The 19109-nt window shown below is 52.8% G+C and overlaps 1 protein-coding gene across 2 annotated transcripts in view; it reads left to right on the plus strand.

The window, feature by feature from the left end:
• ADAMTS14 (ADAM metallopeptidase with thrombospondin type 1 motif 14) overlaps positions 1 to 19109 on the plus strand; it is a 77647-nt gene that overhangs the window by 13719 nt on the left and 44819 nt on the right. For both annotated transcript variants that reach the window (XM_072756231.1, XM_072756230.1), the window contains exons 3-4: positions 10148 to 10304; positions 18431 to 18621. In XM_072756231.1, coding sequence (XP_072612332.1) covers positions 10148 to 10304; positions 18431 to 18621 — 348 coding nt within the window. The remainder of the gene's footprint in view (positions 1 to 10147; positions 10305 to 18430; positions 18622 to 19109) is intronic.

The following is a 19109-nucleotide window of genomic DNA, read 5'->3' on the forward strand; positions in this document are numbered from 1 at the left end:
GATCCCAGGACCCCGGGATCATGACCTGAGCCAAAGGCAGATGCTCAATCACTGAACCACCCAGGTGCCCTCATGACAGCTCTTTCCATTTGGGATGCCACAGTTTTACCTACTGATTGCCTATCTCATCACTTGGTAGAATGTTAGCTTGACATGAAGGATTTGGGGATGTGGCCCCGGCACCTAGAGTGGGGCCTCTCAACAGGTATCTCATGAATGGATGAAGGCCTAGAAGACCAGTAGCAGGCAGAGGTTTAGGAGAAGTGCGTTCGCAGAGGGGTTCAGGAGTCGGGAACCTGGTGAGTGGCCCAAGCAGCCAGGTTGTGGTCATTTATTTGTGTTGCTAGTAACTGTGACAGGGCTTAGCACAGACAGGGGTTGGTGACGTGTCAGAGTTTTAAGAAATCTGGAACATACCTCATGATGCCAAGCACAGGTCAGGAGCAAGGACAGTAATGTGCCCCAGCTGGTCCGGGTTCCTCCCCACCATGCAGAGGAGGGCAGTGATGCCCAGAGGCCGTGTGTGGTCAGGGGCCACTCGTGGGCTGGAGCCAGGCCCAGCACAAGAATCCGGGTGACTAGGCCCATGCCTCTGTCCATCCCCCCATGCCTGTCCCCTTGCATAGGGAACCTTCCCTGCCGCCGCCACATCCCTCATTTATCACTCGCAGAGGACCTGCTGTGTGTCAGACTCTTACATGCATGACCTCATCTGGGGGAAGCATGCCTTAAAATCAAGTTAGCACCCCTCTGGACCAGGGTGATGTGGGATGGATCAGAGGGGAGGTCTGGCTGAGACCAGTGATCTGCTGGGGGCTGGCCCTCGGCTTGGGGCCCGACTGGCTGCACCTCTTCCTGGAGCTGCCCCACAGTCAGCTGCCTTGCTTCTGAGCTCTGGGGATCAGGCTGCAGGGCCTCCATGCAGGGAACCACTCCTCAGCTCAGGGCCTGGCAGCCACACTGCCTCCTGGCATTTGATAGCTGCTTCCTGTCTCCTTGTCCTGAAGCAGCTGCCACTGCCGGCACTCGGGGCCAAGCAGGGGGCCAGCTACAGCTCCCAGCCCGAGCTTGGTGGGCTATGGCAGTGATGGCGGGGGGACACTTCAGAGTCACGTGGCTCCTGGGCACAGGGAATGGAAAGTGGGGGTGCCTGCCAGCCTGGTAAGGTCTGCCCTGAACTCTGGCTGGGCTCCAGGGTGGGAGTTTGCTGCAGAAGGGGAGTCTCTGAGCACCTGCAGGGGTGAGGCCCTGCCCTGCCCCTGGGCCAGGACCTCTGCTGCTGGGGGTGCAGGGAGGGGGTGTCATAAAAAGGGAGCACCCTTCCTTTAAAAATATCTACCGGGCTTTTGAAGACCTAAGCCACTGCTCTCCACAGTGCCAGAGGACAGAGTCAATCATCACCTTCATCGTCATCAGAGAGGCACTGCTACTAATTGTTCTCACTGTCTGCACTGTGGACTCTGCAGCTTGGGTGGCCGTGACATCACCGACTTGCCGCTGGCCACCCAGCTGATCACAGCCCCCTCCTCTGGCCCACCCAGCTCAGGGCAATTTGGGTGAATTATTTTTCACTCCCAGTGGAGTCACCCCTCGAAGGAAGGAGATGGTTCGGTCCTCAGACGGTGCCTAAGGCACAAATGCAAACAATGTGGACCTTCCTTGGTCAAGCTCAGCCCAGGGACAGCTCACGACACAAGAGGCATGCAGTGATGCAGCCTGCCCGCACTCTCTGCCCAGCCCCTCCTCATTCAGGGCCTGCTCTTATTGTCCTCTGGTTCCCTCCCTGTCTTGCCCGTTTCCTGCATTATGGCAAATGGATTCTGGTCGACTGACCCCAGTTGGTACTCTCTGTGAAACACGGGTGATCCTTAAACATTCCATCGTTGGGAAGCTTCTGGAGTTTAGATCAGTGCGATCCAGCCCTGGCTGCACAAGGGAATCACCTGGGCAGCTCAGAGAAAGTCCTGATGCCTGGGCCTCACCCACTGAGATTTGATCCGTTGGTCTGGGGTGTGGTCTTGGCACCAGTAATTCTGCAAATTCCCCTGGCGATTCTAATGGGCATCTATTGGTGACACCCACTGCTGTGGCCTCCTGGAAAAGTCTACTGTGTGTTTGATGGAAAAGTTGGGGTCAGACCTGGGGTGCCAGGAAAGCCAGGCCAGAGGAGGACAGAACCAGAAGAGGCTACCGCCCTGCTGTGGGCGGGGCCTCACGACTTCCCTTCCTGCCAGTAACCCTTTGGTTTCAGATGGGGACACTGAGGCTTGGGCAGGGCCTGGCTCCCAGATGCAGCCTTTATACCACTTGCAGGGAAGCTGGGTGACAGAAAAGGAAAGCTTCATTGGGGGTTTGTTTCCTTTTTTTAAAACTTAAGATACTTCTTATAGGGACGCCTGGGTGGCTCAGAGTTGAGTGTCTGCCTTTGGCCCAGGGTATGATCCTGTGCTCCTGGGATCAAGTCCCACATCGGGCTCCCTGCGTGGAGTCTGCTTCTCCCTCTGCCCTGTGTCTCTGCTTCTCTCTCTCTGTGTCTCTAGTGAATAAATAAATAAAATCTTTAAAAATAAAAAGATAAAAAAAAGAGATACTTCATATATAATGTTTACTGGCTCATTGTAGTAGGCCAGCATTCTGTGCAGAATTGACTTTCCTTTGCAGATGGGGAATCATAGAAAAGTTAGAAAACACCTCAGTGTTTAAAGAGAGGGAAATTGCTGCAACTTCACCAGCCGGAGACATCTCCCTAGCAGCTGGGTGCATTTCCCCCAACCTTTGGTGTGTCCTCTGTCATTTTTAAAATTGCCCCGAACCAGTACAGTCACTTCCTCTCCTTAAGGACGGTTCCCCTTAAGGATGCTCAACCCATGGTATTTTTTTTTTTTCTCTCAGCTATTTCTTCCCGTTTCCGGGCAGGGATATGAGCAGGTCAAAGCCAGGTCACAGTGGTGAGAGACTAACCGTCCTATTGTTCTGGAATGCTGCTCCTTTGGGCATCCAAGGGATGCCCATCCCTATGAGCACTGAAGCCATAGGCTCCCTACCTGAGCCACTGGGACTCCTGGGCACACCATGAGTGGTGATGACAATAGTCCTGGCAGCAAACAGGAGCATGGGCATGGTCCTTGCCGCAAGCTGGACTGTTCTGCGTGTTCCATGTGCATTTCTCAGAGCCGGCCCACAGGATGGGTGCTGGTGTAATCCTGAGACACGGGGATTTTGTAACTTGTCCAAGATGACGGTTTGAGAGTGTCAGCTCCCAGAGATTCTGGCTCTCGCATCTCTGCCTTTACCCAGCACACCTACCACATCACTTCTCCCCTGAGAAGGATTTTTAAAAAAATATTTTATTTATTTATTCATGAGAGACACACACAGAGAAAAGCAGAGACACAGGCAGAGGCAGAAGCAGGCTTCATGCAGGGAGCCCGACGTGGGACTTGATCCCAGGACCTCGGGATCATGACCTGAGCCAGAGGCAGATGCTCAACCACTGAGCCACCCAGGCGTCCCCTGAGAAGGATTCTTGCTGCAGATGGACAGGGCCTAGTGAGCCTTTCACCCAGTGCCTCCCAGGATGTGGGGCCTGCAGAGATCGTGACCCCAGGAAGGGGTGGGGGTGGGGCAAGTGGTCCTCCCGGATAACTACCTCCAGCTGGTGGGGGCTGGCTGCTTCCTGATGCTTCTTCTGAGACTTTGGCCTGTCCTGGGAGTTCTGCTGCCCGTGTGGGGCAGGCGTGCAGGGCATGCCAGCTGAGGACCGGCCTGGCAGCTCTCGGCTCCGTCCTCCAAGGGCTCCTTCCTCCTGCCCGTCCCCGGAGCCACAGCTTGGGAAGAATCCGCTTTCAGACTTGCCTTGGCCGGGGCCCAGGCCTTGGCCATCCAGCTGCAGCAGAGCTCCCGCGGCTTGGGGCTTCCACATCAGGTTTGAATTACGCGGAACCTCGGCGTCCGCGGGCCCCGTCCCAGCCTTGCTGACTCACGCTTCCGTGGTCACGGGCGGCCTGCACGTCTCGTGCACGAGTGTTGTCTGAGTGCGCGTGTGTTGTCTCCGTGCCTGGGTGTCTGCTGTCTGCCCGCACATGCGCGGGCACCATCCCTCTGTGTGGCCTCGTGGTGCGTGCGTGTCCCTGTTCACAAGCCTCTGTAAAATCTCGCATTTCCCTGAAGGTGTATCGTGTTTCTTTTTTTTTTTTTTTAACAGCTTATTGAGATACAATTCTCATGCCATGCGGCTCACCTAATTTCAAGTGTCCAAATCAGTGAATTTTTACAATGTGCCTAGAGTTGGGTAAGGATCACCACATTCAATTTGAGAACATTTTCACTATCTCAGAAAGAAGCCCTGTGCCCTTTTGGTGTTGCCCTTGCTCCCAGTCCATTTCCCCAACCCTTGGCAACTGCTCATCTTCCAGTCTCTGTAGACTTTCCTATTCTGGATATTTCATGTGGATAGAATCGTATAATATGTGGCCTTTTGTGGCTGGCTTTTTTCACTTAGTAGGATGTTTCCAAGATTCGTGTGTGTTTGAGCATGGACCAGTTCTTCTTTTTTGTTTTTTGTTTTTGTTTATCTCTTCATCTGTTGACAGGCATTTGGGTTGTTTCTCCTTTTTGGCCAGCGGGAGTAGGGCCGCGGTGAACATTCGTGTACAAGTTTTTGTGGGGACACTTGTTATTTCTCTCGGGTGTGTACCAAGGAGCAGAATTGTGGGGTCCTGTGGTAACTGTTTAGTAGTTTGTGGAGCTGCTAGACTCTGTTTTCCAAGGTGGCTGCATCGGTTCATGTTCCCAGCGGCCGCATCCAGTGTGGAGGGGAGCGGAGACTCTGGCCATCGGCGTCCAGAGCTGGGAGGGAGGGAGCTTCTCATATGGGAGATCCTGGAGTGTGTTCTCAGGCCGGTAAGAATGATCCAAGAGAGGGTGAGCATGGTGATGCTGGGAAGCAGGGCACTAATTGTGGGAGCTAAGTCGTGGAGGAGGTGAAATGGAGGTGAGCGGGAGGCGAGGAAGGGCACAGCGGTGGGAGTTCATAGGGTGGCAGCAGGGTAGGGGACAGCCTGTGTGATGGTGCCTTGTTTACTCCCTAAAAACAAGAGAGGAGGAGGTGGGGACAGTGTTAGGAGCCTCAGCCGATGGGAGAGCCGGGATGCAGACATAACAGGGAAGTGCAATAGAGAATCGCCACCTGGCATCATGCTCACACCAGAGTTGTGGCCGCTGATTTCAAATGACACCAGTGGGCACTGTGTGCATTTCTCCATCAGTACGCGGACATGGAGAGGGTGACTGCTTGAGTTGAACAAGGGCAGAGGTTTTTCTGGAACAGTGGGAAGGAGGGAAAGACAGAGAGCTATAGGTGTTCACAGAATTATTATGCATCTAGACTGAGGAGTCTAAGGTGGTAGGAGGGGAGGTGAGGACTTGGTGGGGGGAGGTGGTGGTATCGACAGTGATGAAGCAATGAGGCCAGGCACTGGAGGTCTTGATGAAGCTTGGTAATAGCTGGAGCCAGAGGGCAGGAGTTGGGTGAGCAGGACGGTGGTGGGAGTGACGCAGACACCTGCAGTGGGGCTTTCTGAGTTTCAGCCGGTGTCGTGGTCTAGGAAGGGAGTGCGGCTGGGGGTGGAAGCAGGTTGCTGGGCTGGCGGTGAACCTGAGGGAAGCCATTTCAGATTCTCTTGCCACTCCCAGCTATGTACATCACCTCAGCCTCTACTTGATAGGCTTTCTTTTATTTCCTACAGTGGAACAGTTTTCAGCTGAATTTGCTGGAAGTCTAGAACCTGAGACAGCACAGCTGGCAGTAAAACCTTAGTAATGGAATTTCCAGAACCAGTTTGGGCCCGAGAATGTGCTCTCCTTGGGAGGTGATGGGATGGTTGGGTTGGAGGCCTGCTCTGCTGCTTTCTCTTCTGGGGAGGCCCCACATAGGCTTACCTTGGAAGAAGAAGAAAGAGGGCACCTGGCTTACCCCTCACCTGGCTTCATTGGAACTGTCATCTTGGAATAGGTCCTCCTGGGCATTCTGCAAAGCTTAGTGAATCTGGGGGCACCTTGAGGCTGTCCTCTCAGAGCTCTGCCATTTACCTGTGCCTGGACCCCAGGCTGGGTCCTTGCTCATTGTCCCTGCACTTGACCTGGCACAGACAGTGTTTTCCTGTCTCAGCCCAGACTTTGGCACCTCCAAGCACACATATTTCAGTCTTTGGGGGGGGGGGTCTCTTCCTGTGGCCTCCCAGGAGATGTGTTGGCTTAGTCTACCCTTGCCTCAGAGTTTATGTGCAAGTACATGCTATTTCAGAATAAACATGTTTATATATACACTTGGACTAATGCTGAAATAATGTGGCTTCAGTTGCTTGCTAAGAGGTTTGGGACCTCATCCTGATGGTAGACAGCTACTGATGACCAGCTGAACCTCTTCAGTTATGACCTACAGCAGGATACGAGGATAAGCCAATGCCTGCCTCCCCCATCACCACATGATCCTATCTCCTTCAGGCACCCCGGACTTACCCTCTGGACCTGGGGGCTTCCCCTGAAGGGAAGCAGGGCTGAAAAATCTGGAATAGCATGGCTTAGAGGCCTCAGGATGAAGATATAGCGGAAGGCATTACCCCCGCAGCTGATGTGATGTCACCAGCCATATTGGAAATGTCAACCAGACCCCCCTCTACCAATCATGTCTCACGAAAGGTCCCTCAGGAGCAGCCGTAGTAAAGGGGTCCAGAGCTTGGCTGATGGTGGCCAGGCCTGCACGTTAGAGAGTTCCTATTTGGAGAAGTGGCCTGAGGGCCCACATAGTATGTGGCTCAACTGGATATAACCAGCTATTTGTTGTTGTTTGTGTTGCATTAAGAACTTTTCTAATATATATTTCTACTTACTTACTGTTTCCGAGAGAAGAAGGTGGAGGTATGGGTGAAAACAGATAGGGTTGCCATTTATTTTCCAGCAACTTATTTTCCTCCTTTTCTTGATGTCTTGTACAGAAATGTGATTTGATTCTTTAAAATTAGCCACCACTTTTGAGAAATATAAACATCTCATAAATTGGGAGACAGGAGTCATTTGGCAAGGAGGCAGAGAACCAGAAAGTTCCTGTTGCCAGTCTGTCTGCCCCAAGTGGTGCCTGGTTTCCTGGCCAGGGCAGAGCTGGAGATAGTCCGCCAAACCTCTCGTGGTGCAGATGGGGAAACTGAGGGCTGTGTGGCAGGGACCTGCCCAGCCTACTTCCTGATCTGGTGGCTCAGCCCGCCTGCTCTTCCCCTCTCCAGGAGGAGGGTCTCAGAGGCTGAGGGGGCACCCCAGCCTGTGCAAGAATGGCCTGTCAGAGCCAGATGCAATGTGCAAAATGGACCAAGAACACTGCTGGGAGGTTCTATCCTTGACTCCTGGGGTTTGGTCCAGTTTGGTCCCCTTGGGGTTTGTGAGATCCATAGTCATAAAGAGCTTTGAAACTTATTTCCCAGATCGTATATTCCAGGGTTCAGGTGTTTGCCCTTACCAGGTAACCGGGATGGGGAGATAGGGATTCACTAACTCTTCTCTGGGGAGAGGCCTGTGCTGTCACTTATTTGCTGGGTGACTGGGCATGTTTCTTAACCTTTCTGAGCCTGTTTCCTTATCTGTGAAATGCGTCTAATATTAGTATCTACCTTATAAGGTTGTTGTAAAGATGAAAAAAGATATGTAAATATAAGTGGCAGATAGTGTGGTTAATATCACTGATAATAAAACCAATTACAAAGGGTGGGATGTAGGGGAGTGTGTTTCAGCTCAGCAAAACGTGACCTGGGTCCCTGCACACAGTAGGTTAGATCTTGAAGGAGGGAGCTGTCTGTTGCTAGAGGCATCCAAGCCAAAGTTCAGAGCTCCCCTGATGAGGGAGGTGGTTGAGGGATTGAAGCTTCAGACTGGGGCAGGCACGGTGATCTTGAAAAGTCTTGTGTGGTCCGCAGTTGTGGACAGGAGGGGTGAACTGGACGGCTGTGCCTTGCAGCCCAGCCCGATGCCGTGCGGATCATTCCAGAGACTGCATCCCTCGTGTGAGGCCCTGAGATCTGGTGGCCACATGGGGCAAGGAGTGCCAGATTTTGAGGAGCTGCAGTAGCTTTGGTGGGAGGAGGATTGGTGGTGGCTGACTCATGTGCTCGGTAGATTTCCGAGGATGTTCCCCAAGAAGTCGTCTCAGAACAGGTGGAGGTGGGAAAATTTGGTGGAGTTTGGTTGCCTAAAGTCATGGCTGCTTTTTAAAAGATTGTTTATTTGAGAGAGAGGGAGCATGAGAGAGAGAGCAAGCATGCACAAGCAGAGGGGAGGGGTAGAGGGAGAAGCAGACTCCCCATTGAGTAGGGAGCCTGATGTGGGACTTGATCCCAGGACACTGGGATCATGACCCGCCAAAAGCAGATGCTTAACCGACTGAGCCACCCAGGTGCCAAGTCATGGCTGCTTTAAAAAGAGGCAGCTCCTATTCAAGTGAAGAAGGTCTGATAGATTTATAAAAATGGTTCTTTCAATCACTGCCTGATGTTTACAGCTGCATCTCCAGTGTCTGGAGCACAGCTGGTATGTAGTAGGCGCTCAATAGATACTTGTCGAATGAGTGAAGGTATTCAGTAAACATATATTCCTTGGGGCGCCTGGGCGGCTCAGTTGGTTTGGTGTCCACCTTTGGCTCAGGTCATGATCTCAGGGTCCTGGGATCGAGCCCCTTGTCAGGCTCCCTGCTTAGTGGGGAGCCTGCTTCTCCCTCTCCTCCTCTCCTCCCCTAATTTGTGCCCACTATCTCTCTCAAATAAATAAAATCTTTTTAAAAAATCTTATAAAACAGGGATCCCTGGGTGGCGCAGAGGTTTGGCGCCTGCCTTTGGCCCAGGGCGCGATCCTGGAGACCCGGGATCGAATCCCACATCGGGCTCCCGGTGCATGGAGCCTGCTTCTCCCTCTCCCTCTGCCTATGTCTCTGCCTCTCTCTCTCTCTGTGACTATCATAAATAAATAAAAAAAATTAAAAAAAAACACTTAAAAAAAATCTTATAAAACAAAACAACTCCCCCCCCCCCCCAATATTCCTTAAGGATTGCCTACTATTTTCCAGGCACTGTGGTGGGTGGGCTGGTCTGATGCTTCCTAGAGCTGGCGCTGGGGGAGGGTGTGAGCTTATGCCCTGAACATGTCTTCACACACATCTAGTTGCATGTCTCATTGGCCTCTGTGATTACTGCTTTCACCGGGGGCTCATAACACATTTGCTGGCCTTGGCCAAGATTATATTTTTAATGTTTTTATTTCCAAGGCCAACACCTGATTATTTTTACAGGCATATTTTGATGCAGGCAAAAAATTAGATTAAAAACAGAGCATGCATTCCTGTGCCCTTATCCAGGCTCTTTCATTGTCGGGGAGCGTTAAGTGCTGTCCCGGGTCTACACACACACACGTGCTTTAAATCTGAAATAATAGCCCTTTGTATTGGAGCCGGGGACCAGCACCAATGTAAAGGATAATTAACCTTTACCAGTAGGAACTTTCCACCACTGGTCTTCCTATAGGTAGAGGCAAATCTACAGGATGGGGCTTTGGGGCTGGAATTCTGTGCCCTGGTCGGTGTGTGTGTGCGTGCGGGTGTGTATTTACTGCAGCAGGGCCTTTCCTGCCCTGTTTAAGGGCTGAAACCCTTTGTTTCTTTTTTTAAATATTTTTTAAAAATTTATTTATTTATTTATTTATGATAGACATAGAAAGAGAGAGAGAAAGATGCAAAGACACAGGAGGAGGGAGAAACAGGCTCCATGCTGGGACCCCGACGCGGGACTCGATCCCGGGACTCCAGGATCGTGTCCTGGGCCGAAGGCAGGTGCTAAACCGCTGAGCCATCCAGGGATTCCCTGGAACCCTTTGTTTAAATGAAATGTTATATGGAACCCTGCGTACATGACACAAAGTGGATCTGCGTTGCTGGAAATGGGCCTGGGCCCCCTTGCTCGCCGTCCCCCCTCCACCACCCACCCCAGAGGAAGAGTCTGCACGTGTGTGGTCACATTTGCATTCACAAATGCCCGCCTGTTCTGTGCTGTGTATTCACACTTCTTCTCTCTCCCCCTCTGTGCTCCTCCCGCTTGCGGCGGGCCTGGTTCAGGCGGGCCTCATCCGCACGGACAGCAGTGACTACTTCATAGAACCCCTGGAGTGGGGGCAGCAGGAGAAGGAGGCCGGCGGGAGGACGCACGTGGTGTACCGCCGGGAGGTGGTCCGGCAGGAGTGGACTGAGCCCGGCGGGGACCTTCACAACGAAGGTAGGCACTGGGCAGGTCCCTGAGCTCCACCTCTGCCGGTTACCTTCACCTCTTGAGTCCTGGCCTCGGCCTTCTCATCTGTAAAGTGGGACTGGACCGTGTATACCAGCGGAGAAACCCCAGTGGGTTTTAGGGGCGACTACAGCTGGCTGGAGTTGGGGGCTGAGCTACTCGAGCCCCCTGAACTGTGACCCTAGGGACTCCAGAGGTCACTGAGGGGCTCTACGGTTGCTTGTGAAAGCTAGTTCCCCGCCTGGCAGGAGGTGCAATGTCTGCAGTTAGCTCTTCCCCTGAAGATCAACTCAGCCCCTGGGAGCCTCAGGAAGGAAGGTCTCAGGACATTTGTAGGGAGACTGCCAGGTACGAGGGCATCGGGGTCAGCTTTGTGTCCAACAGACCATTTTTAAATCCTATGTCCAACATGGTTGGCTGTGAGACCCTAACCGAGTTACTTAGCATCTATATGTTGGCAAATCGAACTCCAATAAAAAAAAATGCAAAAAAAAAACCCCCAAACAAACAAACAAACCCCAAGACAGATCTATGAGGAGAGGATTTTTTCTTTTTTTATTCTCTACTGTATTCCCTAACATCTAAAACGGAGCCCTTAAGTATTTGTTAAATGGATAAATGAAATATCTCATTGTATTATGTGACCTATGAGCTCAATCAAAAGCTTAGTACTAAGTCCGTGCTTGTATGTCAGGCATAGGAAGGACATTCTCTAAATAAATGGAAAAATGACAGAGTAAAAAAGAAAAAAAAAGTCTCTGAACCTCATTTTCTAATCTGTAAAGTGGGGGCTATTGCTAATCTCTAAGCTTGTGCATATTAGCGATAGTGTATATAAAAATCCCGGTGTGGAGCTTGGCATCTAGTAGGTGCTTGATAAATGATTGCTCTTATGACAGTATTGGTTTTTTTAAAGATTTTATTTATTTATTCATGAGAGACACAGAGAGAGGCAGAGACACAGGCAGTGGGAGAAGCAGGCTCCCCGTGGGGAGCCCGATGCGGGACTCGATCCTGGATCCCAGAATCATGACCCGAGCCGAAGGGAGACGCTCAACCACTGATGCTCCCAGGCGCCCCTTGACAGTATTGTTATTCGGGTAACTACTGGCAGGTTAGGGCGAGAGCCCCTGAGAGCAGGGGCGGCCTCGCACCCCGGCAACCGGCACAGGAGCCTGCGCAGCAGCAGCGCTCAGGCCCTGGGCTTGTGTGAAGGAAGCGGTGGATGCAGCGTGTGCTGGCCCTGGGCCCACGGCCAGCTGCATTGTCCAACTCAGCTTTGTCACGAAGCCCCTTTGGCCAAGAGGATATGAGAAGGGCTTGGGTGGAATCTGGCCATGCCAGGGCCCCCGTGGGGTTGGGCCCAGCGTGAAGGAATGCGTGGAGACCAGCTGTCCCCACATACAGTGCCTCCTCTGAAGCTCCAGCTGCTCTTCCAGGGTCACCCAGAGGAGAAGCTGCAGCACCAGAGTCTGACCTGGGTGGGGGGGGGCTCTGCAGGCCTGGGGTGGGGGGCAGGCACTCGGTGGAGCCTCGGGGGGCTGGGGTGGGTTACGGGGCCAGGATGGGACAGCACTGTGCTCTCCGCTGTGGCTGGGAAGAAGGACAAGTCTCCCTGGGCTCCATTGTATCTGAGGCCAGTTCTGAATCAAAAGACGATAAATCTCCCCTTTTGGGGAGACCCTGGGGGGTGGGAGTTCTGTTGCATGGCCGTGGGCCTGGAGCCAACCACAGCGTCTGCCACCACGGTCAGTGGCCGGGAAGCCCAGACCGCTGGGCTCACAGGGTTGGCCCCGAGGCCCAGGAAGGCTGGTGGGGCTCCCCGTCCTCAGGCTTCCTTCTGGGAGTCCTGGGCCTGTGGGAGATGCCATGCCGGGGCCCACCGGGTCCCTCCCTAGAAAGGCAAGCAGCCGTGGGGGGCTTCCTTACAAACCCGTGACACTCACTGCTATTTTAGGCCCACCGGTGGGTCTGAGCCCGGTGAGTGTATTGGCGTTTCTGGGTGTCCCGTCTCCATTTAGCCTTCTTGATTGGGCCGAAAGGTGTCCCGTCCCGTCTGGGGGTACACCCAAGAGGGGGTGTACCTCGTGGCACACACAGAAATGCCAGAGGCCTAGGCCCGCCGGTAAAGGGGCTTTTGAGAGATCTGCCTCAGCCCGGGGAACGTGCTCCGTCTCCACTGCCCCGAGGGTCCGCCCAGCCCAGGGTCCCCTCTCCTGGCTCCCGGAGCCCCCGGGACGTCTCCTGGCACCGTCTTCTTGTCCCAGGTAGGCTGCGGGCTTCCCGGAGGACAGACGCCACGTCCTCGTTGTCGCTCCTTCCCGTGAGCTCTACCACCCCCAGGTTATGGGTTTCCTCAAGGAGGGAGGGGGGCATCCGGTGACCCATCACGTTGACCTTCTAGCTGCGCTGTGGCCTCCGGAGGGCTGCAGCTGCCTGGGCTCCCCTCTAGAAGTATCCGCGACACACAAGTGACCTTCCGGTGGGGGGACTCCTCTGGGCCCTCAGGGTATGGGCTTGACGGCGGCTTCCTGAAGGGAGCTAGTGTGTACCCACACACTCACCCACTCACACATGCACACTCACACACACGTGCACACCCACACACCTCACACACTCACCACTCACACATAGCACCCACTCACACAGCCACACATGCTCACACATGCACACTCACACACCTCACACACCCACTCATAAGTACCGCACACAGCCACACATGCACACTCATACACTTCACACCTGTACCCACTCACACACGCTCACACATGCACACTCACACATAACACACACAGTCACACAGCTCACACACATGACACACATACACACTCACACACCTCACACACCCACTCACAAGTAACACACATAGCCACACATGCACACTCATACATTTCACACATGTACCCACTCACACATGCTTACACATGCACACTCACACATAACAGAGTCACACACCTCACACATGACACATACACACACACCTCACACACGCACCCACTCACACACGCACATTCACACAACAGTCACACCTCACACTCACACATGACAACAGTCACACACAGGCACACTCACACACCTCACACACGCACCCACTCACACACTCACAATGCTCACACACACACACTTATGCATACTCACGCATAACAGTCACATACCTCACACACAGGATATACACACACACATGCACTCACACATGCACCCACTCATCCACTCACGATACAGTCACACGTATGCACACTCACACACCTCACGCACACACCGACTCACACAGCACACACGCACACTCACACAACACACACACATACTCACATACACACATATAGTCACACATGCACACTCACACACCTCACACCCACTCAAAAGTAACACAGCCACACACACACACTCATACACTTCACACGCACCCACTCACACACAATCACACATGCACACTCACACGTAACACACAGTCACACACCTCACACATGACACACATACACACTCACATACCTCACACACCCACTCACAAGTAACACACAGCCACACATGCACACTCATGCACACTCACACATAGCACAGTCACACATTTCACACACATGACACATGTGGTCACACACCTCACACATACACCCACTTACACACGCACATTCACACATAACACAGTCACACACCTCACACACACGGCAACAGTCACACACATGCACACTCACACACCTCACACACGCACCCACTCACACACTCACACATGCTTACACACACTTATGCACACTCACGCATAACCGTCACATACCTCACACTCACATGACATACACACACACATGCACTCACTCACGACACACACAGTCACGTGTATGCACACTCACACACCTCACACATGCACTGACTCACACATAGCACACATGCACACTCACACTCACACGACACACACAGTCACACACATGCACACTCACACACACCCATACTCACACACAGCACACCAAACTTCAAAGCCTGCAGGTAGATTGCCTGCAGGTAGATTGCCTGGCTGGATGTCCAGGCACAGCCGGCCCCCTTCCAGCCCGCGGGGACTCCCCCGTGGACCCTGCCTCGGCCCCCGGGGCTGAGCCCTGGATGCTGCCATGCTCCTAAAGCCGCCCCTTCCCTCTTCAGCCCTGGGCCCCGCTCTCTATGAGCTCGTCCCACCCCACAGGTCCCCCTGGGGAGGAGCGGGTCCCTTGGAGCCGCAGGCACCTGTGGCCGGTTCCAGCTCTGTGGCTGGGGGCCAAGGCCGCCGGATGTGAGGACAGCTCATCCCTTCAGGGGCAGCCTTCAGGCTGGGCTTCGGGCTGCTGCACTCGCTTTATTTTAACTCGAGATAAAATCCACCAACTTAATCATTTTAAGGTATACAATACAGTGTTTTTTTACTATGTTTAGAGTGTTGTGCAACCATCACTGCTGATTCCAGAACATTTCTGTCACTCCCATAAAAGGCCCAGAACCCATTAATTAGTTACCACTCCAGTTTCCCCCCTCCCCACCCCCCGGCAGCCACTCATCTCCCTTCTCCCCTTGGATGTGCCCATCCTGGACACCTCATATAAAGGGAATCGTGTACCATGTGGCCTTTTGTGACTGGCGCTGTCACTTAGCCTGTAAGGTTCACGCACATGTAGCGTGCATTGCACGAATAGACCACATTTTGTATGTATCTCTTTATCTGTTAATGGACACTTGGGTTGTTTCCATTTTTTTTGTTATGGTGATAATGCTGCTATGAGCGTTCACGTACAAGTTTCTGTGTGGATGTATGTTTCCAATTCTTTTGGGTATAGATCTCGGAGTGGAATTGCTGGTTCCTATGGTAACACTATATTTAACTTTTTGGGGAGCTGCCAAACTGTTTTTTGAAACAGCTGCACCATTTTAGATTCTCATGGGGCTTCTTGGGTGGGCTTCTGGAAAGCCTCCCAGGGGCCCGTGGCTCCCCCCGCAGCTCCCCTCTTGGAAGGTTACCTATTTCTGGCCTGAAAGGATGAGAGATGGAAGAGGGTGTGGGGGGCACCTCTCCAGGGCTTGTGGCTGATGTCAGCAGGCCCTCCCCACTGCTCCTCACTATTTTTGCAGAGAGGAAAATCTGGGTGGGCCCTGACAGGGCGTGATAGTGGGAGAGTGGGAGCCCTGGGTTTGCATTCTGGGTCATTGCCAGTACTTGCTGTGTGACCTGGGATGAGTCAGGCAACCTCTCTGAGCCCCCCTTTGACAGACCTGGCTGGAAGAGCCGTAAGGGGTCAAGCTCCACATTTTACATATGATTTGAAAACCTACAGGCACTGTTCATGTGTTGGGAGTGACTGTTATTTATTTTCCCTGCTCCATGGAGAGAATGCTTATCCTTTCTTCGGCCTTCCTGGGGCTACTCCCTCCTTTCTCCCAGGTGTTTGTCGGTGGGCTGCTGTACTCACCACTGGGCTCAGGTGCCAGGCCACCATGAGCTCCTGTGCCAGGTTGAGTGAGGGTGACAGCAGCGTGAGCCCTGCTTGCCAGGCTGTGCATCACTCAGGGGACTGGCCACACTTTTCTGGTTTCCCCCGTGGGCACACATTTTACCAACCCTTTAGTCTAGGTCTTTCCTTCCTTTGCACATGGAGGCCACTAACCGAATGGAAGATAAAAAGAAAGGGTAGCAGAGTCCCATGGTCCCCTGTTGCCCTGCCCTTAAATTTCAGTTCCTGAAGCATCCATATCCATAGAAACTAAGAGGCAAAACTTGGGTCTCTGCCGAGGCACCTGTGGAATCCTCCACGAGGGTCCTCCGCATTGTGGATGGTGTCACCTCATACTTGCTCACAATGGATTTTGCAGGTACCGTTCCCTCTGCTAGGGACTCTGTTCTTCATGCTCCAAGCAGCTTGCTTCAGAAGTTCCTGTCAACTCCCCTGTCCTGGTTTGGGTCTCCAGTGTGGAAGCTTTCCCTGGTCAGTCCTCCTGTAGGCCTTGAAGTTACTGCACTGTTACCTTCTGGTTCCTTCTCTGTCACCTGAGGCAGGCAGTGGGCTCAAGGGCAGGGGCCCTACCTTCATCACTCACCTACCATCTACCCACCTTATACGTTTGGGCCTGTCCTGCAGCCACAACCCTTGATACGTGCTGGGGATGCACTGGTAGCATTTTTTCTATCCTTACCCCCTGTCCCACTCTCTGAGAGATTCTCACTAACTGGATATTCTTGGAAATTAATGGTGCAAGTATCAGAACTTTAGAGTACACATACATGGGTGGCTCAGTGGTTGAGTATCTGCCTTCGGCTCAGGGTGTGATTCCAGGGTCCTGGGATTGGGTCCCATATCAGGCTCTCTGCAGGGAGCCTGCTTCTCCCTCTGCCTGTGTCTCTGCCTCTCTCTGTGTGTCTCTCATGAATAAACACCTAAAATCTTAAAAAAAAAAAAAATAAAGGAACTTCAGGGTAGGATGGTGGGGAAGTCATGAAATGTTAAGGCTTTGAAACCTTCTCAAGAGACCCCAGGCTCCTATCCTGCTTTCTTGGTGTGGGGGAGGAAAAATTTTTTTTCCTTTACCCTTCTAGGTTCTTGGCTGAGGCACCCTGTAATAAAAGACAGATTAACAAGAATGAAACAAACAGAAGTTTAATTACATGGATACCTCCCATAGACGTGGGAGAGAGCCAGGGAAACCCAGTAACTCCCCTAAATGGTCCAAGCCACTACCTTAACATCTCCAGCTAAGGACAAAAGAAGATGTTGGTGGGTGGGGAGGAGGAGTGAGTTATGGGAGGTTACCAGGAAAAGCACAGTCAACAAGGGGAAGGTTATTACGTGGATTTAAGTCATTTCCTTCTTTATTGATAAGAGTTTCCTGAGATATGTAGAGTCATCCTCCTCTTCCTGGTACAGACAGGGAGACACCCTTACAAATGGAGATTTTCCTTCTACAGGAAAACGTCTCTTGCAAAAGCCTCACTTATCCACGATTTCCAGAGCTTTTCTTGTGTCTGCCATTTCTTAAAAATAATCAGTCTAAAATGGTCCTTACACCATGGAGGCAAATTTTGGGGTGGCCAATTCTGCTCCCCGTCACTAGCTTTTCCCACAGTGTCCTCAGGAACCCTTGACTCCATTGTCCCAACAGATGTCGCTCCAGTCTCTTTGGACTGGTAACTGCTTTGGGGGCCACCTTTCTGGGCAGCAGCACCGATGATGATGCGATGTTTCCAGGTCTGCTCTCTTGATTTCGGACAGACCTGGGCAAGCTACCCTGGGTCTTAGTTTGTTGACCAGCATATTGGGGACAGTAACCTGAGAGTTGTAAGGATGGGATTGGATTCAATTAGATTGGAGGTCGGCAAACTAAAGCCCACCACGTGTGTTTGCAAATTAAGTTTTATGGGGACAGACACACTTGTTGGCTTATATGTTGTCTGTGACTACTCGTATGCCAAACTGAATAGCTGAGATGGAGACTGTAGGACCTACAAACCCTAAAAAAGTCACTCTCTGGTCCTTTTAGAAAAGGTTTGACAACTCCCTGATTATATCACACAAGTTTATAAATCCTTGTTAAAGAAATATTTAGCTTTTTTGCCAAAAAGGCAAAGTGGTGGTGGTGAACTTTTGGGTTGCTGGTAGTGATGGGGAGGGATTGGGGGGGGAGCTTAGTCCAGGGGTTCTTAAAACGCCCTGCATAGGCCACAGTGACACCACAATTTTTCCCCTTAATTGAGGTGTGTCCACCCACTGCCACCTGTGACTTTTATAGCAAGCATGTGGGTAAGAGATCAAGGATACCTCATCCCTGTGTCACAGGAGGGGAGGGGGACTTGGAGGGGTGAATGGGCAAGGGGAGGGCACATGGGCAGATAGCACTGGGTGGGGACTGGGACCTAGGCTTGCGACTCCCAGCCAGATCCCCCTTCTCTGCTGTTTATTGCCTCAAAGACTGAGCCGTGGTCTGGCACCAGCCCTTTGCACCAGCCTATGAGTTAAGCCGTGTGGAAGGAACCGCCTCATGCTGGGTTGGCTTCACAGAGGCAGGGAAAGGACCCACACGATGGGGCTTAGTGGGCTGGTGGGTGGCATCCGAGGGGCAGCCTCTCCTGTGGGTCTGACCCCTGTCTCTCTTCTCCTCCTGGTTGGCAGCTTTTGGCCTGGGTGACCTCCCCAACCTGCTGGGCCTGGTGGGGGACCAGCTGGGCGACGGAGAGCGGAAGCGGCGGCACGCTAAGGCGGGCAGCTACAGCATCGAGGTGCTGCTGGTGGTGGATGACTCGGTGGTGCGCTTCCATGGCAAGGAGCACGTGCAGAACTACATTCTCACCCTCATGAACATTGTGAGTGTCCCTGTGTCATGGGGCGGTGGGTGGGGTGCCACCTGTTGTGGCCAGAATAGACTATTTCTCTCCAACCTGATGTTTTCCGGTGGATGTGCTGGCCTGACGTCCACCCCAGGCTGAGGCCTGGTCTCAGCTGTGCGTACCTGTGCTGAGGTGCCCATAGGCCCTGGGTCCCGGCCCCCCTCCCCCCAGCAGGTAGGAGCCTGGGGAGAGTGGCTTCAGGGCTGGGACACATTCAGAGCCTGAGGCAGGTGTGGTCTGAGGGGTAGGATGGGCTCACATGCCTTGGAGTTACCTCGACTTCCCTGAGATTCCTCATCTGGAGATAATGCCCCATCCCAGGCTGGGAAGACTGGCCAACGAACGCTAGCTGGGACTGGGGTTGGTGTGTGAGGTGGGACCCCCAGGCCCTGAAGGTGGGCCTTTGGTGTTCACCAAGACAGAAAGGTGGTTGTGCCAAGATTTAGGTCTTGGCCTTCACTGAT

Source organism: Vulpes vulpes, chromosome 4 (genome assembly GCF_048418805.1).
Source record: "Vulpes vulpes isolate BD-2025 chromosome 4, VulVul3, whole genome shotgun sequence".
NCBI classification, from domain to species: domain Eukaryota; kingdom Metazoa; phylum Chordata; class Mammalia; order Carnivora; family Canidae; genus Vulpes; species Vulpes vulpes.